We start from the raw sequence: 25228 nt of genomic DNA, 5'->3' as shown, positions 1-25228 counted from the left end.
CGTTTTATTGAATACATATAGAATGGTTGCAGCAAACCTTTAAAAGATACATGGTTGTGAATGCTCAACCAACACATTTTCAGCCAAGTACAAAATGCAACATTATTCAAACCTCAAAAGCACAGAGTATAATATTCAGCTGTATTACATTTGTCTTCTAGATAGGTAAGAATTAAGTACTACTGTATAATATGGCGTTATTCACACAATACCAGAGAATATACTCTTTATGTGCAGTATGTATTATATCAATGCATTTTGGGGGTATTACAATATTTATATAATTACATAATTACTATTGTCGAATGTGGAAAGCTTTTTTCTTTAACAGGCTGTCATTTTGTACGTCACTGGAGATTGTGTAAAAACATCTATAAGTTCAGACAAAACTTTTAAGAAGTTACATGCCATAAATCAGTGGTTCTCAAAGTGGGGTCTGGGGACCACCAGGGGTCCTTGAAGGGGTTCCCCAGCAAAATGATTTAAGTCGGCCATCCCACCCATGACCCAAAATTGCATTATAAAACAAAATGCCAGAACAAAATCAGTTTAACCATCGGCCATTTGAAAATAGCTGATCTACAAGCTCACAACACGTTGTGAGCATATAGATCTGCTATTTTCAAACTATCTTGGGTATGTAGACAGTATACACATTTAAATTAAAGGCACTTGTGAATGACCGGAAACAGATAAAATAATTTACTGTAGGAAACGAGTGAACAAGCATATCCAAATGTACAATAAATACAAATATATATTTTTATTGGATAAAAAGATGAAAAGATAGTCTATCCTCACATCATTAATGCAGAGTAAAAAAAAAAAGAAGAGGAATAACATGATGACTACCAATTGACAAAAAAGTCCTAATTAATGACTTCGGTAACAAAAACTTTTATTAACATCACTTATCATTCATTTATAAATGATGTTTGTGTATACATGATTTCTGCCAAGCAGCATGGAAATGTCTAAGATACAGTACAATGAGAGCACAACAAACATGTAGGAAATACAGTACAGTTCAAATGTACACACAAAAAACTTGGCAGTCAAAATAACTGAACATTCTTGGATGGATAATAATCCAACACAGAATAAGGGTCCTTTTGATGCAAGTAATTAGGTAAAAAACAATGTTTTTTTCCATATAAAACTGAAGGAGTGGAAAAAAAGACATTTTGTGATTAAAAAGCTTTAGAATGTGGTCCATGGTATAACGTTTTCACCCTGGCAAGATGTGGCGTTTACTCCACGTTCCTGTACCTGGTGAAGAGGTTGTAGAGGACGCGAAGGGTTGACTTTAGGTCACAGTTCACAATATCTGAAAAAGAAAGGATGACAGACTTAAGCCTGATAAATATTTCATCGTATGACGATGTTGCTTGCCAAAATAGCTGATCAAGCCTCTGCCAGGATTTTGCAATTATCTTACCTTTTCAATTGTCACAGAATATTTACCTCCAGTATGATTGATCCCCTGATGGTTGCTAATCACTGAGGGTTGTCAGGTGTGGTTTCACAAATGTCAACAAGGTCATTGTGACCTCGTTGATATTTGTTTTATGTTTGAAAATAGCATCTTTCACTCAAAAATACATGGTAAAACACAGCAAAAAAATGTTTTCTCTGTTTATTTTTTAACATTGAAGTGAATGGAGCAGCAACTTTTTGGATAGCGTTATCTCTTAGTTCCTTTTTTTTTAAGAGACGTCAAAAGACGTCATTGGCGGTGTGGGCTTACTGAAAACCAGTGGCGCGGGAAGGGGGCTATGGGGGCTGCAGTCCCCTGGTGTTGGGAAGCAAAAGAAAAAGTTTTTTTTTTTTTTGTAAATTAAAAGAATACATATCATTTTTAAAGTCTATACACACACACATATATATTAGAACAATGGTGTATTTAACTTTGGAGAATACAATATTTGCTGAAAAAGGTGAAAAAAAGTGGAAAAGGTGAAAAAAACGCGAAAAACATGTTTAAAAAAATCGCACAAGTCCCCCGCCCAGCCCCAGCCCCCCTTGGAATAAATGACTTCCAGCGCGCCTGCTGAAAACGGCCGGAAGGTAGTATGTAGATCTGTTCTGGAAGATGTTCTAGCAATCTAGAGTCACTGAATGTCTCTAGAATTAAGTACGGTCCTGTGGCCCCTGGACAGATCATTTTGGCTGGGTCCCTCCAAGGCCTTTATCAGAAATGTTCATGCCACAATTGAGCATGTGATAACTTGTGTTTGAGAATGCACTTCTTGCCGTTTTTGAAATACTAGATGCTAGCTTTAGTATAATACTAGCTACTAGTCCACTCAAGTACCAAACGATATAAGCTGGGAGCAAGTTGGGAATGTATGCCCTACCCGGTTATGCCATACTAGCTAGGCAGATAACAGGCGAAAAACAGGCGAATCGTTCACTTCCGGATAAAAGCGCCAAAATTGGTACACATACTCCTTGGGTAGTACTGTTTTGATAAAACCCGTTAGCCACCTGAAAATTCAAGATGGCGGCCATTTTTCAAGATGGCCGCCATTGAATATACAGTAATATTACATTTCCCAACAAAATCCCATAGATACAAGCGCCAAAATTGGCAAACATACTCCTTGGGTATTGCTCTTTTGATAAAAACCAAAGATTTTAAGATGGTGGCCATTTTTCAAGATGGCCACCATTGAATATACAGTAATTCGCAGTAATTTCACAATAAAATGTCATGGATATGCACCAAAATTGGCACACACACTCTTTGGGTATTGCTCTTTTGATGACACCTGTTACCCATGTAAAAATTCAAGATGGCAGCCATTTTTCAAGATGGCCACCATTGTACAGTAGGCTATATACAGTCAAATCACATTTAGAAGTAAAATAGCTTAGAAGCAAGCACCAAAATTGGCTCATATACCATTCTTTTAATAATATTTTAGCAGCCACCTAAAAATTCAAGATGGCGGCCATTTTGCAAGGTGGCCGCCATTGAATATACACTAATAATGCATTTCTGAATAAAATCACCATAATATGTCCTATTTGAGTAATCTTGGTGTCAAATCATACATTTTTCACTATGTAGAATCTGAATCTGGACCCATGGACTGACTTCACTGGCTTCCTTGTACCATATATCAGCCCCGGAATCCTAATCTTCTGCTAAATTAGGGGATCATGCTATGTTATAAGTCTATTATGTGTAGCATTTTCTTGTACAAGACAAAGAGGAAGGGTAGTGTTTTCAGCCTGCGGCGAAAGATGGGCAGTGACTCTGCTGTCCTGACATCAGTGGGAAGTTCATTCCACCACTGTGGGGCCAGAACAGAAAAAAGTCGTGACCGTGTCGATCAACCAGAAGGACCCTTGAGTGACGAGGCAATCAGTCGCCCCGAGGTGGCAGACCGAAGTGGTCGGGCAGGGGTGTAGGCATCGACCATAGCCCGGAGGTAAGAAGGAGCTGTTCCTTTCACTGCCCTATAGGCTAGCACCAGGGTTTTAAACTGGATCCGAGCTGCTACGGGGAGCCAGTGTAGAGAACGGAGAAGGATAGTTGTGTGGGAGAACTTGGGGCGGTTGAACACCAGACGAGCTGCAGCTTTCTGAACAAGCTCCAGAGGTCTGATGGCAGATGCCGGAGCACCAGCCAGGAGGGAGTTGCAGTAGTCCAGGCGGGAGATGACAAGAGCCTGGATGAGCACCTGGGCTGCCTTCTCCGTGAGGAAGGGGCGAATACTCCTGATGTTGTAGAGGAGGAATCTGCAGGACCGTGTCACTGATGCGATGTTTGCCGAGAACGACAGTTGATCGTCCAGGGTCACACCCAGACTCTTCGCAGTCCAAGTTGACGTCACCACAGCATTATCAATGGTGATGGCCATGTCTCGGTGCGGACAGCCCTTCCCCGGGAGGAACATCAGCTCGGTCTTGTCCAGGTTGAGCTTCAGGTGGTGCGTCGACATCCACTCCGAGATGTCAGCCAGACAAGCAGCAATGCGTGCCTCCACTTGTGTGTCAGAGGGGGGGAATGAGAGGATCAGCTGGGTGTCATCGGCATAGCAGTGGTAGGAAAAGCCATGGGAGTGGATGACAGCACCAAGAGTTGTAGTGTAGAAAGAGAAAAGAAGAGGACCCAGAACCGAGCCTTGGGGAACCCCAGTAGTGAGTCTGTGTGGTTCTGATACAGACCCTCTCAGCATCACCTGGTAGGAGCGACCCATCAGGTAGGATGCAAACAGGGAGAGTGCAGAGCCTGAGACACCCATCCCCTTAAGGGTGGAGAGGAGGATCTGATGGTTCACTGTGTCGAACGCTGCAGACAGGTCCAGGAGTATCAGGATGGAGGAGAGAGAGTTCGCTCATGATGTATGACAGATCAAGCGCAGCTGAAGGTGTTGATGATGCAAGGTTGGACATGTTTGCTCGGAAGCAGAGACCATATGAAGCCATTCCTCCAACCCGATCAGCGCTGAAGGAGCACGTGGTGGGGCAGTTTGCATGTGTCCATGACCCCTAGAACTATGTCGGCAGAGTCTTGTACTCCTGGCAGGGTTACCCAAGCCAAACAGGTCGAAGGGTAGAGACTAGACGAAGGGTGATCCCAGGGCGCTATTACTACTTGTAATCTACACTTGCAAGATCCGCTTGTCTCTCAGCGCTAATCTATGTGATTTTATTGCAAAATGTAGCAATACTGTATATTAAATGGCAGCCATCTTGAAAAAGGGCCACCATCTTGAATTTTTAGGTGGCTGCTAATATGTTATTAAAAGAATGGTATATGAGCCAATTTTGGTGCTTGCTTCTAAGCTATTTTACTTCTAAATGTGATTTGACTGTATATAGCCTACTGTACAATGGTGGCCATCTTGAGAAATGGCTGCCATCTTTAATTTTTACATGGGTAACAGGTTTCATCAAAAGAGCAATACCCAAAGAGTGTGTGTGCCAATTTTGGTGCATATCTATGACATTTTATTGTGAAATTACTGCGAATTACTGTATATTCAATGGTGGCCATCTTGAAAAATGGCCACCATCTTAAAATCTTTGGTTTTTATCAAAAGAGCAATACCCAAGGAGTATGTTTGCCAATTTTGGCGCTTGTATCTATGGGATTTTGTTGGGAAATGTAATATTACTGTATATTCAATGGCGGCCATCTTGAAAAATGGCCGCCATCTTGAATTTTCAGGTGGCTAACGGGTTTTATCAAAACAGTACTACCCAAGGAGTATGTGTACCAATTTTGGCGCTTTTATCCGGAAGTGAACGATTATTCCCGGTATCTGCCTAGCTATACCCGTTGAACCTGTTGTACTTGCTGTAGGACTACCTGTTGGAGTACCCAGTGCGGTATCTATTACCACAGTACTAATAAAGTTAGACATTACAATCAATGTATTTATCAATCAATGTATTTATTTATGTATTAATTTATATACAATCAATCTATTTATAAAAAGGGCACCGGCCTACTCTGGAACAATGCAAGTCGAGAGCAATGCAAGTTGGGAATACATGCCCACTCGTGTATGCAATACCGGTTGTACTTTTTGTCACTGTACCCGTTGTCCGATTACCCAGTGCCAGTACCCGAGTTATGCCCAGGACAGGTTTCATGAATTAATGGATAGAAAGCATAGCGACAATATTTTTTATTGCACTCTGTGTTTAGAAGGGGCCTTCAGTTTGGAAGGAAGGTACCAGCATTGTCCTTCGTCCACACTTTACATCGCATGTCCTACTGAGGACAGAGGAAACTTGAGGACATTTTTCTGTGTTTACAACACATTTTATGACATTTTCAAATATCCATCATCCGATTCCATCCGATTTCATGGATTGAAGCTACACTTCACTTTTCGTTGAACATTTGGGTTGGGGCCCCTTTTCTCCTTTTTTACTTGTTTTTGAATGAAATCTAATCCTGATCACTTATCTCAAGTTACACCGCACCCGCTTCCACATCAACAAACTTGTCATACAGGTACCCAGACAATACTAGTTAGCAGGTACAACTAGTATTAGCTGTTTTAGCTAGAGCCTAATAGAGAAGTTGGTTTTGGGCTACCATTGTTCCTATGATTACTACTTCAAGTTGAAAAATACTTAAAAAAAAACACTTTCAACCGCGATTTTGGGCATGCCATTATAGGCAGAAAAATCTACAAGCTCACGACAATCATACAAGTATAAAATAGAGCTTAATGCTGCGTTCACACTGGCAGCTACAAAGATACAGGCTAACATTCTTTTTCAATGGAAGTCAGTGACATGAACATACAAAGATACATCCGACATTTGTAGCTGCTACAAAAGCAGCTACAACGCTACAAGAAAGTTGAGCTGGTTTCAACTTCAGCTACAAAGATACAAATATCCTGTGTAGCTTTGTATCTTCTGTATCTGCCGGTGTGAATGCAGCATCATAAGTGGTTATATAATCATCTTTTTTTTGTCCATCCTGCCATTGTACACGTGTACGGTTAACATATACCACATATGGACTTCGATTTTTAATCATGTTATAAGAAGAAATGTGCCAAGTGTGCTAATATGAAACGTCCTACTCGTTAAGAATCTATGTGTATAAACAGAAGATAAACTGAAGAAATCTCCACATGTGCATTCGAAGCTTGCTAAGGGATATGATATAATCTTATCTGGCTCATGACCTTTGTTGAATGCCACTTTATCTCTTACTGTACATACGACTACATATTGTAGCTCAGCATGACCTAAGCCTACAATATATACTAAAGAGAGAAATGGTACACAAAAACAATTTAAAAAAGGAAAAAGAATAGGAATTCTTACCCTCGGGTCTGGGTTTGGGTTTCTCCAAACCACCATCCTGCATCAGCTCAAAAGAGAAGGACACATTGTGGACCTGAGAGAGGCAGACAAGGCTGTTAGGTACAATGAATAAGCAAGCTAGCTAATGTACACATGCATTTAAAATGTTTGCACACAAAAGTACATGAACACACACAGACACACACTTATGTGTATACACAGATACACACACACAAACAGGTTCAGGTGAACAGGTACAATCATATGGGTACACAGACAATTCCACAGTGATAAGAGAATGTGGGAACAGGTCGATAAAAACCACAATACGCTCAGGGTCAATTCAATCCATCTACCACCGCTTCCTATGTGGGCAAACATAGCACAGTTCTGTACTGTAAGGCCATAAGCCTTCAGCAGCTGCACAAACACTCTGCCCCCTCGTTTATCAAAAGCTTTGTTGCACTTTGAATGTATCACTTAAATAGAACCTTACATCTGAGATTTCTAACCAGTTTTTTGTGTTGTGACTGCAGATGACATACAAAGTTTAGGAGAGCGGTATGTTCCCTCACATAGCTACGCTCCGAAGATAAATGGTTTTCAAATAACTGCGTGCTGAACCTTTTTCAGAGACCAATAATGTGTAACACTGGTCAAATTTGTGGCTGGGTAACAGCTATGTTTTTGGAACAGATGCCATTTTAACTAGATAAATCAGCTCCTCTGTGTATAGCATATAGCAGGCAAGATGATTTCCTTCATATTTAAGGTTTTAGCAGTAGCAAGTCGCTTGGATGCGTTTCCTGAAACTCTAGCCTCATAAAACCGTGCAAAAGAAACTAAACAATGCTATGATAACCACATGCGTCAAAAGTCACTAAGCCAGTCAATTGTTACAATTATGTCATCAAATGTGTACACCTTTTGTTGTTTATTACCCATCTCTTTAATCTATAGCATCGTTATTTATTGTTATTATTATTTTCCACTGTTGCACAACCAATCCAATGCTGGACATCCATTCTCTCTTCTCTGCCTGTGTGTCCTCTGTGTGTCCCTGTGTACATTTTTATGTACCGTACATAAAAAGTTTTGACTGGAATGTCAATGTGGAATGAGAATTGCATATACATTATGACGACTGCGTTAACTGTTTTGCATTGTGTGAACACTATGAGAAGTGAAATAGTGTATTGGCCAATTGCCTTAACTCATTCCCTGCCAGACTTATTTCTGGCTGTGTTTGCCCACTGCCAGCGATTTAGTGTTTTTTATAAAATTGTTTAAAAATTCACAATTTTTTTTTTTTCATTATGATCGCAAGTCCAGTCGTTTCTAAACACACAGACAAGTCGTGCACGTCGCTCAGACAACAAACATTACGGTCGAGGCGGAGCCCTTCTCCTCCAGCCCAGCGTTAAACACCATGCATGGCCATCAGAACGGAAAACTCACTTTCTTTTTCCACCTCGCCACAGACCTCGCTAAATCCCTTATGATCGCGTGTTCAACTGTTTGTAGACACACAGGGTAGTTGTGTGAGTGGCCCAGAGAAGACATTTTCAATCGGCGACATTCCATTTTGCAGCAGTAGCAGTTTCAAAACAGCGACGCGAAACAGTGTTACTCGACGGAGAAATGCAAAGCCGAGATAATGGCGTTTGAAAGCGGAACACAAACAGGAAGTGGGCGGGAGCGAAAATCTTTGATATGACGTATTTCCGTATCCGGGTGTGCTACAATGAAATGCTTCCCTTCGAGAGATGAAGGACGGTGAGATCTTGTTTTAAAAAATGATTAATCAAAATTACGTTTTTTACGTCAGTGGCAGATTTGGTAATTGGAAAAAATTACGTTTTTTACGTCAGAGGCAGTGGATGAGTTAATGGTGAGATGTATTGAGGCACTGATGCAACTACAACAGTGATTTAGTGAGAGAGCTAAGACAGAGCGTTTGAGATGTAAATATGGGAGTTGTATTATCTGACCATTATGTCTGTGCATGTGTGCATGTCTTATTGTGAAGTACTCTAATGAAGTGTGGAATGAGAGGCTTACTACTGTATGTCTAATACAGTAAAAATTGAAAAGAGGAGTGTCACTCAACTAAACATATTCAAACAAGATATTAAACCAGTGGACGAGTGCTGTTTTGCTACCTTCATTGTACCCCCTACCCCCATCCTATCATCAATAGCCCCCCTAGGCCCTTATATGCTACTCTCACACACGGAGTAATAGAGTTAAACCCCCTAGCCACTCCAACATTTCCCTGTGCAATAGGAGATTACAGATGCTGTGGGGCTAGTGCCTGTTCTATCTGGCCAAGTCTGTGTGTGTGTGTGTGTGTGTGTGTGTGTGTGTGTGTGTGTGTGTGTGTGTGTGTGTGTGTGTGTGTGTGTGTGTGTGTGTGTGTGTGTGTGTGTGTGTGTGTGTGTGTGTGTGTGTGTGTGTGCACACGCGCATTGTGTGCACTGTAGTACTGATGCCCATTCTGCTCTCGCAAGTTGGCAAAGCCCACTGGACAGGACCCAAACACAAGGTTTCTGTGGCGTCCCTGCAGACTGCCTGTTCAGAATACCATAGTACTACAGAGGCCGATGGAGAGAAAGGGATGGCTGTGCACAGAATTGACTCTGGGGACAATGGATGGCATTTATCAGTCCACTCATTGTAGGAGTACTGGCTCTTGAGTGCTTAAGGCTTCTTCAAAATGGAGTATTGATTTAAGATAGTGTTTCTTACAACTACAAGTCAGAAACACAGATGGACCAAGGTCCCGTTTCTGGTGTGGCCCTACAGGAGAACCATTGTAATGTTATTTAATGAACTAAGTACCCAATGCAAGGGGACCATTTCTTCATGTGTTCCTATCTGACAAGTTCAACAACCCATGATTTATGACACCTGTTCAGGTGGACCTAAACTCAGCTCTCCTAATCTAAGATGGTGTATGAACCTGGGTTTAAAAACCATGTGATGCTGCTAATTATCCAAGAACTGTAAGTATATCAAAAATCAATGTGTTCAGAATTAACAGGACGGTGGAGAAATGAAGAGTTCCCCCATATTTATGGGGAAGTCGAGTGGGGTGAATTATACACCTTTCCCCCATTCATGGAGAGCAGACGCAGAGAGAGAGCACGAGAGCGAGAGAGAGAACTTACATAGGCTATTGTTGATGATCTATGCAGGCAAGATAACATCTCAGTTAAAAACACTGCTCTTTATGAAGCAGTTTTATTCATTAAAAAACAATTGCGTGGGAAATGTTATGTAAAACGATACAAGGTCGAGAGTGGGGAGATTGAGCAAAAATAAAACTGTAATCGCCATGCAGCTCCTCTTCCCATGATGCCAACATGGAACATTGCCAGTTGATTGACAGCTTTACATGCCAGTGGGAAATGGGCTTCAGTATTATAACGGTATTCAAAGCAACAACTTTATAACATTTAAAAAAAAAAGTACTACCTTTTGGTCAAAGTTTTCTGGTGTGAGGAAGAAGTTGTAAAGAGGGACGAAGTATCCCTCCAGCAGACCCATCAGTAACACCAGGTACACACCATCTGCAAACTTAAAGTGCATCACAACCACTCAACTACCGTATATATTGTAGGCCTATTGTAAATAAGTTCCCCATTATTGAAACCATAGACATATAAAAGGTAGACGCCTCCTCCGGCTCTGAAGCGCCTGTATCTCTGGCGCGCTTCCGCTTCCGCAGGGGCTAGCGGGAAACTTCCGCGTGCGTCACAGAAGGGGGCGTTCGGTAGGCCAATCAGAGGCAGGTGGGGGCGGGACAACTAGATTCTTACAAGTCCTGGAAAAGACGCGCTGTGATTGGCCAGTAGTCAACGCACTGTGATTGGCCAGTAGTCACTTTGAGTAGCAGCTTCCCCTGCAGAAGAGCCTTGTATTTGATACAGGTCGCTCCAATGAACTGCAGAGGCCAATGAGGTATCTAGTTTCTATATCTCGGATTCAAACACTGGGATGGATGAAAAGCCCTATGGGAGGAGCTGCCAGCCTTCCTCAGGGAAGTTCATTTTACACACATATATAATGTGTATATAATATTACATTTCTCTTTCTGAATAAAACAATTTAAATACATTGTTACACAACCTTTTCAAAATTGTTGGGAATGAATGTAAAATGAAATTGCATTTCAGTATCCCCCCCGCATAAATCTTGTAGGCTCGTATCCATCACCTCTCACTCGTCACAATGTTAACTTCAATGATAGCTCATTAATATCACCATTTACATAATTAAGTATTGAAAATCAATATCAATACCAAGGTGTCTCTGCACAACATAAGATGTTCATGCAGGACTTATTTGGTAATAAACTTGAATTAATTTGGTTATAAACATAAAATGTGCCGTTTGTTTTATTTTCCTGTATGTGGAAATGTGTGTTTGTGTATGTGTCCTACCTGTGTGTCTAGTTCAGACACCTCCAGATTGAGCTTGTTCAGATGTTTGTTCACAAATGTAATCAGTGTCTGAGGAAACATGAAGGACAACTCTGTCACAGACAGGCTAGCAAAACACTCACTCAGATGGACACGTGCACAGTGACCTGTACACACAATATTAACATTACACAATTACATACCACTTACATAAAGAGAGATAGCATACTCACACATGCATGTGCGCACACACACATTTGAATTACTGTACTTGTGAGGACATAAAAATAATATATATATTTTCCCAATTGTAATCTTATCTCAAAAAATATTTTATAAGCATAAAAACAACTATTCCTCTTGTGAGAACCAGGAAAATGTCGATTTCTCTACTAGTCTCTAGTAATACAATTGCACACACACACACGTGCACGCTCATGCATGCACGCATGAACACAGTACCTTTTTGACAACATTCAGCTTGTCTGGTGCATGGTCAAACAAAGTGTCAAAAGCGTCACGTTCTAAAGAGAAGAAATAGACAATAAACGATCACAAAAACAGAACAAACATAAATGGTTGAAAAACTAAAACGAAAAGTAATTCACAACATACCATGCCTCCCAGAGAACGCCCTAAGAGATGGAGGAGAGATTGGGGGGGAAAGAAAGAGAATAGAAAAACAGAAAGTGAGATACAAATAAACACAAAATAGGTTCGTTAAATTTGGCATTTTAAAAACAAATGTATAAACAACAATCCAGAAAAGCATTCAGCTTAACCACAGAGGAATGTTGAATATGGAAAGCTTGTCTCAGCAGAATGAGCACCAACAATGCAACATACCTTAACATTAACAATAGACATACTGTACAGTACACAGTCAAATCCTCAGTGTTAATGTTTCCATTTGTAACTCTTAAGAGTTAAATGAACACTGAGGATTTTACTGTGTAAGTGTGCCTCCTTGGGCATTCCCATTACATAGACAACAGCCCTACCATGGGTATGATTGTTATGTTATTATAGCCGCACATGATGCCACATTACTCTGATATCAACGACAGAAAAACACTGTTGGGTATTAATACAATGGATGACGACTAGCTTTCACTATCCACACAGGGTTCCCGCTGCATGTCTTGTTATTACAATGTTGCCACATAGAAGAATATTATTGTTTGAGGGGTCACTTGGTGTAGAACACAAGGATTACTGCAGTGTCAAATGCCCCCCCGGACCAGATATCACAATGGACAGGCCAGCAAGACATGGCATGGGCTTATATACACACACACACACACACACAACAGCCACACACATGCGTGTGCATGTGAAAGCGTACACACACACACACACACACACACACACACACACACACACACACACACACACACACACACACACACACACACACACACACACACACACACACACACACACACACACACACACAGTAATCTGTGATGGCAGAAGTAGGCAGGCCTGGGCAATGGTCCTGGTGTTATGGTAATAACCACATTTCCACTGTGACCGTGTGTGTGTGTGTGTGTGTGTGTGTGTGTGTGTGTGTGTGTGTGTTATTAACAGAATTTCTACCATGACAAAATGTGTGTTTGTGTATGTGTATGTTGGCCTGTCGTTATCACCCCAGCTGCTGCTGTCAGCCTGCAGGACTGCCTTGGAGTGAGAAAGGTGCTCTGTGTGTGTGTGTGTGTGTGTGTGTGTGTGTGTGTGTGTGTGTGTGTGTGTGTGTGTGTGTGTGTGTGTGTGTGTGTGTGTTAAAAAGATTAATGCCTTAGCTAACGGTGACATCACATCTCTTCTATAGTTACAATTGCACATCTATGCAACCAATAATTAAAATAATAATAATAGTATTTTAGGGTGAGGGGCTGGTATACACCAAACGTTTGAAGTCCCACTGTTGTCATTAACTGTTCCTGTTCACAAATAAATTAAAATCTCTCGATTATGCAGTTTTTTTTCCCCAAGAAAAGGTTAATCGTATTTGTTAAAATGTATAAAAAAATATACATAATAATACTGTACTGCACTGTAGTTACAAGATTATTAGCTAAATGTACACCATGTAGCAATGTAGATGGACAACTTTGCCAAAGGTCTTGCCCAGCAGTATTCTGTACTGTCCAAGGTGTGCATCTTTCAGTCCTGACTTTCATCAGGGTGTTGGCTAGCAATTGCACCTTCTATACACTATACTATATGTCTACATGGTAAATGACAATGGCACCATGAGTTATATAAGACAATAGAAGAATACAATGATTTACTTTCCAGAGTAATAAGAAAAAATATGGTCCAAAATATAAGGTGCGTATTAAAGAGTTTTATACCATGGCAAAAGGAAATACTCATTCCTGTTTGGCTGCCGTCCGTCTGTCTGTGCATACCCGAAAGAAGGCTGTTGTGCCGCAACGCGTGGGTTGTAGATCTGCTATTTTTAAATAGCCAAAGTATAAAATAATGCTTTTTAGATCAAATCTAAAATGGGTGCAGCTCTTCATTATATTATATTTATATATCGGGACAACCGGTTGTGCTTTATCACTTACATAGTACACATGATTCTGTTTTGTACCAGTTATTGACTCTCATCCATTACTTACTCTGTGTTTCCTGTGATTTCCTCTTGAATCTGTCTAGACTGAAGGATCCCCTCTCTTTTCTGAAAGCCAGTGAGGAGGATTAATGTATAAAAGTATTATTATCATTTCATTGTGCGGAATGCTTGAAACAGGACACTAACAAATTAACAGGATATCCATAACATATGACAGAAATTCAAAGCTGAATTAGCAGTAATGGGAGCAATCACACACACACACACACACACACACACACACACACACACACACACACACACACACACACACACACACTAGAGATGCGCGGATGGCCTCTTACGTCACCCGAATCCGCATGTACAAATTAATTATCCACCCGTTATCCAACCGCAATCATTATATTATCCAATTTAAATATCCGCACCAACCGTTTTTCCCATATGTCAAAATATTATTATTTTCTGGTATTCCCCGTTAGTTTTAGTATTAGTTGTGCCGTGCGATGCGATCTCAAAATGCTTTGATTTAGCCTATGGAATGTCCGTGCGTCTTTTCTTTTTTTTAAACCGGTGCAGAGCGCACTGGTCTGCTGCGCTCAACATACAGACTCCGTGAGGCATCCAGCATACAGGCATCCAACATAGATGCGGCATCCAACATACAGAGTGCACTGCTCTGCTGCGCTGTTCAGCGCAGCACCGGTTAAAAAAAAAGAAAAAAGACACACCGAGATTCCATAGGCTAAATCAATGCATTTTGTGATCGCATCGCACAGAGACTGCATGCTCTACACACTCACACAGACACAAGCACGCAGAGATTTAGCTATTTTATGGATAGATATATTAGATGTCATTAATTTATTTCGCAATATTTCACCCGCGGTTTATCCGATATTAATTCATAATTATATTTGATTGACCCGAATCCACCCAAACCGCGGTTAACTGCGGCAACCGCGGCTAAAACCGTGATCCGCGCATCTCTAACACACACACACACACACACACACACACACACACACACACACACACACACACACACACACACACACACACACACACACACACACACACACACACACACACACACACACACACACACACACACACACACACACACACACACACACACACAGTAACACCCACCTGGACCACCACAACTTGAATGGACACATGATCTGGCAATCTGATTGGTGCTCTGAAGTGTTGTGACAGCGCCACCAGCAGGTGAAGGATGGCAACTATACTCTTAGCGTGGACCGCTATGGAGGGGAAGACAGACAGAAATAGATTAACAAAAGTAAACAATGAATATAAAATGTAATTACAAAACACTAGCTATGAATAGATACTTTCCAATTTCTAACAGAGATGATGAATTACTGTACATATACTGTATGTAGAACAAATAATTAAACAATAATAAATGTGATCTATTAGTGCCATTTCATTTCAGTTGCCGCGTATCACTCCACATATTCGCAACCACTGATGCCTCTCACAAGTTGAATGTCAGTTCACTTCTAGTTCTAAAATGGCTGTGTGTTATATCAAGCCGGATGTACCTGTCTAATCGAACATACTGAAGGATATGTCTTTTGTTTGCAAACAATTTAGCCTCAATTAAGTGGCAAAGCAGGCCTTTGATTGTGCGCCATATCAGATGTACATTACAGAAAGCAAGCTAAAAGCCTTCTAAAATACTTTCAGATGTTCACTGGATCAGGGGACCCAATTAGGTTACATCAGATGAAGTGTTTTTATAAGGTTTTTTAACAGAGGATGATAATGGCCGTAAACAAAAGGGAAAGCTACTCAAATAGGACGAAAAGCAGCAAAATCAATTATACTCCATGTTACTCAATGTGTTCTTACGCTGCTTTAGACAGGAACAAAATAAGCTTTTTACTTGAGGGAACATACATATTTCACATTTTCTTTACTTTTGCTGCCTCCAGGGTATCTGCAAATTTTTTTATTACAAATTTAAGGACTTTTAAATACCTCTAAAAGTAAAAGATTATACCATTAATGCGTCAAAATAAATCGACAAACTACACTACAGGGATTAGGATCATTCATTTTCATTATCAATATCCTTATCTATACTGCTCATCGATATGGGTCCTTCTTGATATCACTATAACTGCATTGTTTAATTTCTTTACTTCAATTAATTCATTTGGTGAATGATACATACAGTATTCTGGCTTATCTTTAAACACTACTAGAGTCATTACTATGCCCTCCAAATATTCTATTGACAGAAGAAGGCAAGTGACACATTTTTGTTTGGCAAAATTAGCTAAATATTGGAGAAACTGGTTAGTACAGTATATTCACACATTGGTGTTGATGTCTGTACTCTGTACTGTCCATTGAGCTAAATAAGGGCACTGTCACTTTAAGTCTAGGGGCCCTATATTGCACGACATCTTATGCCTTATGACTAATTATATTAGGCATTACTTTGAAAAACATTTTAAAATAGCCGATCTAGAGCGGCACGTTGTGAGCTTGTAGATCAGCTATTCTCAAATATCTTCAAAATAATTTAAATGGATTGATTGATTGTGTCATGGATGAGGTCATTGTTAGGCGACACTGAATCAGAACAACAAAAGTTTGATTGCGACGTGTTATTAGCTTGTAGGTCTGTTCTTTTTGGACACAGCCGTACTACAGACTCAGAGTATACTTTCTGATCATTCAAAAACTGTATTAGACAATGGACCATTTGCACACCAGTAATTTGACTAAATAACATGAGTCCCATCTCGACACAGGATGTCAAATCACAGACCTGCTACACCCGTCAGGACAACCCTACAACTTATTGATTTTCGGGTCTCAATAACTTCAGAACCAACCACAAAGTGGATCGATTGATAGTTTCAACCAATTATGACATTTCTCTTCCTCTAAGAACTTCTTGCTAAACACCTGCTTCGGATGTTATCAGCTCAATACTACCTGTATAGCTCTGATTGGAACCTCATCCTCCGCTATTAGATCCGAGCTATAGCGAGCTACTTTTGAGTTAAAATGCAGATCACAGCCACATAGCGTACCGCCACCGACCAAAGCCGAGTGTACCCTGTAATGTTGTTATATGGGTTTCCGTATCTGCAATCTGTATCTATAAGTCAGGAAACAAACAACAGAGTGAAACTCGTCTGTCTGCAACACGCTCATTCATTCTGCCCCAGATCAACTGCAATGCCCTAACTCCTACAATTCCAGACAATTTTAGGCCTTGAATTTCACAAATTAAATTCAATACATTTTAAGGATTTGTGCCTGTCCAAAAACCGTATTTCAATATGACACGACAGCTGACCAGCAATAGCTGGCTCATGCAACACATGCAGTAAATAGTAATTCTTACTAAATGGATACATGTATTGAGAGTTTGGGCTCTTATCAATATTGTAACTGGTCGCTTACAGTCAACATTCCAGCGAATACTCCTGGTGGAGAGTTTGAGTGAGTCATTGATGCGTTCCAGGACAGTCTGGAGCTTCTGCTTCTGGGCAATCTCAGACTGGGTAACCTCTGCCACGTTTAGTTTATCTCCTTCCAGCTTTTCTGTAACACACACACACACACGCACACCTAATTGTCAATTTCTACACAAAACTAAAGGGAAGAAAGCTTAAGTAGGGATGAGGGTAGAGAGAGCAGCAAATGGGAGAGCAACACACACACACACACACACACACACACACACACACACACACACACACACACACACACACACACACACACACACACACACACACACACACACACACACACACACACACACACACACACACACACACACACACACACACACGCTAGACAGGAAACTGTGGGCAGAGAGGAAGGGACACAGGTCTCCAGCCAGCCCGAGTTGAACCAGGATGCTGTGATTATGTGGTGGACGGACTATCCAGTCAGCTACTGGTGCACCCCATGCTGTATAAACTATAAAATGTTTACTTCAGCTCAGCTCCTCACCAAAGAGTTTCTGCAGGACCTGTCCATCAAACAGGTCCTCAGCCAGGTCCTTCACAATGATCCTCTCCCCCACCAACACATCATTGATCCAGTCAATCAACACCTGCATGGGCAGAATAAGAAAGCATACTTTAAGTCATAGTATGAATGAGAGATGTCCATAATGACTATTAGATGAAAAGCCAAACAGGGATAAAGGAGAGTAGAGGCATTACTTTCATAAGCTCTTGTAGTTTGCGGTCATTCTTGGAGTTAGGGTCCACCATGGTGCGCACTTCATTCTCCTCTGGCAGGGACAGCAAAAAACAAAACATCAATGTTGTATATAGTAAGAGAGGAGCAGCGGCTAATGAATTAATTCATTTCAGTATTATTGGGAATCTATGCAAATGCATAGAGGCTAAGATTACATTTGAAATCAACCATTCAACCTGTAACCTACACACAGGTCATAGTTGAGAGTTTACATAGACAATTATGTTCAACAGGTGCTGTTAGTAATAACACTTACCAAGCATGGTGTCTTCAGGGTCCAGCTCATAGTGGGAGGGACTGAGAGGAAGATTGATGGCATTCATGCCTTCCTCCTGAAGCTCAGATACTAAGAGAGCGAGGGAATACAGACGTTACATTAGATAAGCTCTGTAGCATGCACACACAAAACAAACATGTATGGATGGACACGGGTAAAGCAGTCAGTGATGTGACTGTTAGCGGTGTGAACAGTCACTCCAACCCCAATCTGGGAACCCATCGCCAAATAAAAAGGAAAAACAGCGCCCTCTGCTGTTTTTTACACTTTCACTTGGCTGTGGGCCGAGCTCAATGTACAGCAGCACCCGTGCGCAAGGAAACCGGGGTTTTGGTCTGCCCTCAGCGCTCCACTTCCGGTGGTGCGCTTATGTTTTCATTCCCACTAACAATATTTCTACACGGAACACTAACACCACTTCTCCCAGAGAACATGGATCATTTTGGTTATAAGTCCACTTGTTTCTATGATGAAAGAGCAAGTTAAAATGTGAATATCTTTCCGTGGTTTTGTCTGCTTCAAGGACGCTATTGTTAAATGAGTTTTGGCTTGTTTTCAGTGGGATTGATTGGGAAGGGAGCGCACAGACAGTAAATCCCGCCCACTACATTTGATTGGGTAAAGCGCGGCCTGCTTCCTGATCTGAAGGCACGCCCACTTGTAAGCTAATGCGCACACGTTCTGAACGGAGCTCTCGACCCTAACTACACAGGTAACGGTCTCTCTCACACACACACACACACACACACACACACACACACACACACACACACACACACACACACACACACACACACACACACACACACACACACACACACACACACACACACACACACACACACACACACACACACACACACACACTTGCATTTAAAATCCAGTTTCATAAACAGGCCAAGGCGCAGACAGAACAAGGCTGCCGAATCTGGCTTTTTATATTGCCACTTAACTTAATAGGCCAATCATCTTGAGACCTGGTGCCTCCATCCATGTGCACACAGTTAATGGAACACAACAAGAAAGCTTGATAGCATTATTAATTGCCAACCATTTTCAAAAGTAGTTTGGATGCCTCTCTAAATCTTCCAACACATCCTTAAAACACACTCATCCAAGCTTCTATTGGGCTGTCTTATATCAGCCCAGAAAAGACTACTGTTGCTTCCTGCCCAGCATGCCATTCTTCTCAGTGTGTCAGATACCTGAGGAGATTTGATCATTAGATGTATGAGTCTGTGTTGGGAGCACACACACACAGCACATTTCTCTGCCCTCCCAGGGTAACATCCCCTTAATCAACACCACACACACACACACACACACACACACACACACACACACACACACACACACACACACACACACACACACACACACACACACACACACACACACACACACACACACACACACACACACACACACACACACACACACACACACACACACACTCTGACCGAGTGACAGATGCCTCAGTCTTTATAAAAAAGATATTTTGACACCAATATTGAATATAACAACCACTAACTGCGAGTCTGCTAAATCCAATATCCCCTCCAACACAAGGTTATAACACCCCCTATGACTTCCAAGTTCAAACCCAGAGCCTTTTCCTAGTCGGTGTTATTACTGGTCACTGTAAGCAAATAACTATTTCTTATTGAAAAGTTTGACTTTTAACCAATTAACAAAAAAATCAATTTAAAAAATAACCGATCTACAAGCTCACAGCGAGCTACTTGAAATGAAAACAAGGAAGTGACATCATCACTACAGATAAGTGAGCACATCCAAAAGGGACCGGTTTATATTTTTTAAGCCCATGGTAAAAAGAAAAGAAGAATAACTCCATAAGAAGACAAAAGGCATGTGATAGACAAAAGGCATGTGATATAACACCAACCATATTTAACTGCAATACCGTACGCCAGTAAATCTAGACAAAATATCAGTTGTTAGTGAGGCTGGGCAATTAACCGAAAATACATTGAAATCGTTATTTACAACCAATAACCAACTAATAACTGAATAATGGAGAAGCAAGGGTTATTTATATATATTTGACACAAATCGACAGGAATCAGGACAACAAAAACTAAAACAGGTTTTTAATTGACTTCTGATTAACCACTTAAGTACTATTTTATTTTATACTGTGTCGTACAATGGTGGCACCATGAGCAGAAATTGCAAGCTTGTAGCTCTGCTATTTTCACTATATTTAAAAAGATAATAATCGTTTATTAATTTTAATCGAGGCAAACGTTTAAAATAATCATGATATTGATTTGAAGTCATATCGCCCAGCCCTAGTTGTTAGCATTTACAAATTTGGGCAGATGGATTTCAGACAAGGCTATCTCTAATATAACTCTGTGTACGTTTTCTGGGATATTCTTGACAGTAAAATGTAAGCACATTAAAGAGGAAACAAAAGACAACATAGTCTCTTCTCAGTCCTGTAAGGGATTTCTTGCACAACTACTACGCTCACGCTCCTGGGTGCATATGGGAATGTGTGCCTTGCAACTGCTAAGACACCAAGAGAAATCGTATAGTTTATCCTGGAGCATGCTTTTAACCCATTGAATCCGGGAACACATCTGTCATTTTTAGATTTCTTTGACTATTTAAAAATAGCAGATATACAAGCTCATAGCGCGACACCGTGCCGCACTATGAGCTTGTAGATCTGCTATTTTAGAAAAATTGTGAAAAGTTGTGCAAATCTTTGAGTATATCTTTTTTAAAGCTAACAATTGTAACTCAAATCTTTGCTTCTGATTCCACATTTGTCCCTGGAACAAAATATTTTACAAATGTTCGCTTAAAAAAATATATATATATATATTCAAAGATTTGCACAAATGAGCTTGTATATCTGCTATTTTTGAATAGCCAAAGAAATCTAAAATGACAGACATGCGTTCCCGGATTCAATGGGTTAAATCAGTATACAGTACCATGAGAGAATCAACACACGGTGTCCTACCTGGAGGGCAGAGTGATCCACAGCCCATCTCTGTCTCTCTTCATCCCCCAGCCTCCAGCATCCTCCCCTGGCTAACCGCACCCGCCTCCTGTCCTGCTGCTCATCCTCAAGAGCATAGAAACGCAACTAAACTAGCCACAAATATGGCCTACCACACCGAATGACATCGAACGCAACCAAAGTAGCTTTTTTTTCTCTGTTGTTCTAATCACAGATAATGAAATATTTTTCATATAATTATTTTGTTTATGTATCATCTGTCCTGAGTATATTCACAGCTAATCGAGTCCCGTCAAAAACTATTGTTAACATCCGCACGCAGTGGCTGGTGTTGTTATCCTTCAAGGATAGAAGAACATTGTGATGCAGTAAGTCTTTATTAGCCAGATGGCTTTTGCTACCGAGCTCATATTCATTCATTCCTTCCCTCCTTTTCTTCCCCTTCAGTTGACCTTCTCCTCTCTCCCCTTCCATCTTTAACATCTTTATTTCACTGCTCCAATCTCTCTTTCTCTCTCTCTCGCTCTCTCTCTCTCTGTATCCCCCTCTCTCTCTTTTGCAATCGTTATAGTCTTTTTCAAGGTTATGGCCTCACTCTCCTCTCAGGCTCTCCTGTACATTAGCAGCCATGGTCATAAACGTCACAGACTTTAATTTAATCAACGGTTGACACAAGAGAGAGCAGCCCAGGCTTTTCCATCAAGTCATAGGACACAATGCAGACATCCTACCCACACACTGTATAATATGTGTGTGTGTGTGTGTGTGTGTGTGTGTGTGTGTGTGTGTGTGTGTGTGTGTGTGTGTGTGTGTGTGTGTGTGTGTGTGTGTGTGTGTGTGTGTGTGTGTGTGTGTGTGTGTGTGTGTGTGTGTGGCCTATGCTGCACTGTGAAGGAATAAAATATAAAATGGGGCTCAGCTGTTGAACAGCCTCCCGGATGACACAAACTAATCATCCAATCTCCACCAAGGCTTACTCATTCAATGATAACAAACCTGGCCAATAACAATGAAATGTCATAGTCCAGAAAGCAGAGCCTTTCCAATAGACCTTGGCTTGCTTGCATCATGGCTGCAAATCAAAATGGGCATTGAGGTATTCATATTTGGCGTGATTTTAATTTACATACGTTTCTTTGTTAACACATATCATATTGGCACTGGTAGTCCAATAAAGTATTATGGATGTATATTATTCATCAAGATTCATGTCAATAAAAAACTTGCAAGTAGGCTAAGGGGAGTCAAATCAATGAATCAAGGTTGACAGTGGTGTAAAGTAACTAAGTACATTTACTCAAGTACTGTACTTAAGTACAATTTTGAGGTATTTATACTTTACTGGAGTATTTCCAGTTTAATATTTTTACTCCACTACATCTCAGAGGCAAATATTGTACTTTTACTGAACTACAATTATTTGAAAACTTTAGTTACTAGTTACTTTGCAGAGTTTACTTCTTCCACCACTGAATGTTGGTGTGTTTTTATTGTCTCCGCCAGGCCAATTCAGAACCTCTGCCGCAATTTTTTCACATGGGCCTTTATAGCACCACCAGGAGGCTGATTTGTGCAAAACATATTTTTTGACAGTACTCCTACAGATTTTGTCAAAAAATCCCGCTAATCAGTACACAGTATCTCTATAGTCATTAAACAAAACAGGTTTTTCAGATTTTCATATTCCATCCTGATTGGCTAAAAATGGCTTCCAAAGTTTGCAGGAATACTCAGTTTTGAACAAAATGCCTCAAATCATGAACACAGCATGCAATTTCCGTGAAATTTTATCCAAATTTCACGCAAATCGGTACACATGATCTCCATAGTCATGTGATCAAGACGGATGTGTTTGATTTTTAATATTCCATTCTCATTGGGAAGATTGACATCTAAAGTTTGCAGTAGTGGCTTGTTTTGAACAAAATTCCGCAAATCATGCACGTACCGTCCGATTGCGGTCAAACTTTGCACGCACCTTCACACTATGTTGAGGAGCAAATGCCACCCTTTTAACATTGGCCTGTTATAGCACCACCAGCAGGTTTAAATTAGCAAAACACATTTTTTGCAAAAAATGCCTCAAGCCATGAATGCAGTGTCCGATTGCCATGCAATGCCTAATAAGAAATGGCACCCTTTTCACATTGGCCTAATATAGTGCCACCAGGAGGCCACAATAACCTACCTGACCTGGCGGAGACCTGTGCTCCGAGGAGCACTTTTTCTAGTTTAGTATTGTAAAGGCTTGTGTTTGTCATGCAGGCCCAGCCTACTGCTGCAGACAGGCTGTGTTTACTCTTGTCTCATTCCTCAGTTATTACATTAGTAGTGAGTCAATACCCTACATGGTAGGGTAGTAGTAGACATACTTAGCCCGTAGCCACACAAGTCTCAAAGGACTGGAGTACGCGCAGTGATGGAAGAAGTACTCACATGTTTTACTTAAGTAAAAGTATCTGCAATGTAAGTACTGCAATGTAAATATACATAGTAGAAGTACAAAAGAATCGGCATCAAAATATACTTAAAGTACCAAAAGTAAAAGTTGTGCAGAATGTCCCATTTCACAAGTTCAAAATGTATACACATCTTTTGAAAACAATATGAAAACAGATCTACAAGATCAGATCTACAAGCTCTCGTGCGCTTGTAGATCTGCTATTTTCAAATGGACAATATTGCTGAAGTGGTTAATGTATGTTTTGTAATAATAATCAAAATCTACAAAGTAACAAGTAACTAAAGTTTTCATATAATTGTACTGGAGTAAAATGTTTTCCTCTGAGGTGTAGTGGAGTAGAAGTAAAAGTATTGAAAAATGTAAATACTTAAAGGACGACTTCACCACTTTTCAACATATCTTCATATAATAGGTCCTCACTAATGCTCATGATAAAATGATACAATTCGTTTGTGTCTCATAGGAGGGCTGTGGACAGTCCAGAAACCTGTCTACCAATGACATCATTGTTAGGCAGGATTTTTTTCCCCCAAAAAGATTACAATTTTTTAATTCAGATTTTTATTAAGGCGAGAACAATGGGATCTATTATTGCATTGCAACTTTCCAGGAATACAAAGCCTGCAGTTTCTATTAGCTTGGATTTCCCATCAATGATGTCACTGGTAGACGGGTTTCTGAACTGTCTACAGCCCTCCTCTGAGACACAGACTGATTAGAAAAAAAAAAGTACCATTTTATCATGAGCATTAGTGAGGACCTATTATATGAAGATATGTTGAAAAGTGGTGAAGTCGTCCTTTAAGTAAAAAATACCTCAAAATTGTCCTAAAGTACAGTACTTGAGTTGTACTAAGTTACTTTACACTGAGTACGCGTCACGTATTTATTTAGTGAATTCCAGTTATATAATGATGTCTAATCGTCACTTCGTCAAAAAATACTATTTATCCAAACTTTTTTTCCTCCTTAAATACCCGCCCCATGGAAAAAGACAAATCAGCGTTGCCCAGACAGACAGTGCAACAAACAGATACAATGTTATGTATCCCTCTCTGTAAGATGTATTTTATTTTTTATCAGACTCTATGTCACAGTTAATCCACCAGTAGTAAAAGTTCACAAATGTTTGGATAGTTTTGGTCCACATCATTTTTAAGATCTAACTCTATTTTACCTTCTTTGGCTTTTTTCCTCCTGGCCAGAGTTCCACCAAGTTTTCCCAGAAACGAGTCATCTTTCTTCCTGGAAGAAGGAGACTTCGGGGTGCTGGGAGACTTGGGAGAAGACGGTGATTTCTGCGGCGATGAGGCCATCATTGGTCCTGGTTTGGTTTAATCCAAATTGGGAATAAATGTACAGAAAAAGTTGCGTTGATCTGATCTCCCTGAAAAAAAGTTCTTTGGCAGTCGAGAAATCCCTATGTCCACAGACT

At 40.5% G+C, this 25228-nt stretch overlaps 1 protein-coding gene across 1 annotated transcript; it reads right to left on the bottom strand.

Moving 5' to 3' along the window:
• Window positions 1-25228, bottom strand: parvaa (parvin, alpha a). The gene is made up of 13 exons (XM_084060315.1): window positions 24971-25228; window positions 18314-18403; window positions 18018-18088; window positions 17803-17905; window positions 17248-17388; window positions 14947-15062; window positions 13841-13899; window positions 11826-11845; window positions 11673-11734; window positions 11232-11300; window positions 10264-10365; window positions 6808-6880; window positions 1-1327 (listed from the first exon to the last, which is right to left on the bottom strand). Exons 1-13 carry the CDS (start codon window positions 25110-25112, stop codon window positions 1251-1253), a joined length of 1125 nt encoding a protein of 374 aa, XP_083916441.1. The 5' UTR covers window positions 25113-25228; the 3' UTR covers window positions 1-1250.

Source organism: Gymnoscopelus microlampas (assembly GCF_963454915.1).
Source record: "Gymnoscopelus microlampas genome assembly, chromosome: 6".
Classification (NCBI taxonomy): Eukaryota; Metazoa; Chordata; class Actinopteri; order Myctophiformes; family Myctophidae; genus Gymnoscopelus; species Gymnoscopelus microlampas.
This window is presented reverse-complemented; position numbering and strand designations above follow the sequence as displayed.

What these genes read in the sequence shown, in the direction of transcription:
- parvaa (XM_084060315.1), bottom strand. Translation starts at nt 25,112, where the DNA reads ATGATGGCCTCATCGCCGCAGAAATCACCGTCTTCTCCCAAGTCTCCC. An exon ending in CCCTGAAGACACCATGCTTG is followed by an intron (nt 18,089 to 18,313) that starts GTAAGTGTTATT and finishes TGTCCCTGCCAG; the next exon opens with AGGAGAATGAAGTGCGCACC. An exon ending in AGCTGAATGTTGTCAAAAAG is followed by an intron (nt 11,301 to 11,672) that starts GTACTGTGTTCA and finishes ATGTTTCCTCAG; the next exon opens with ACACTGATTACATTTGTGAA.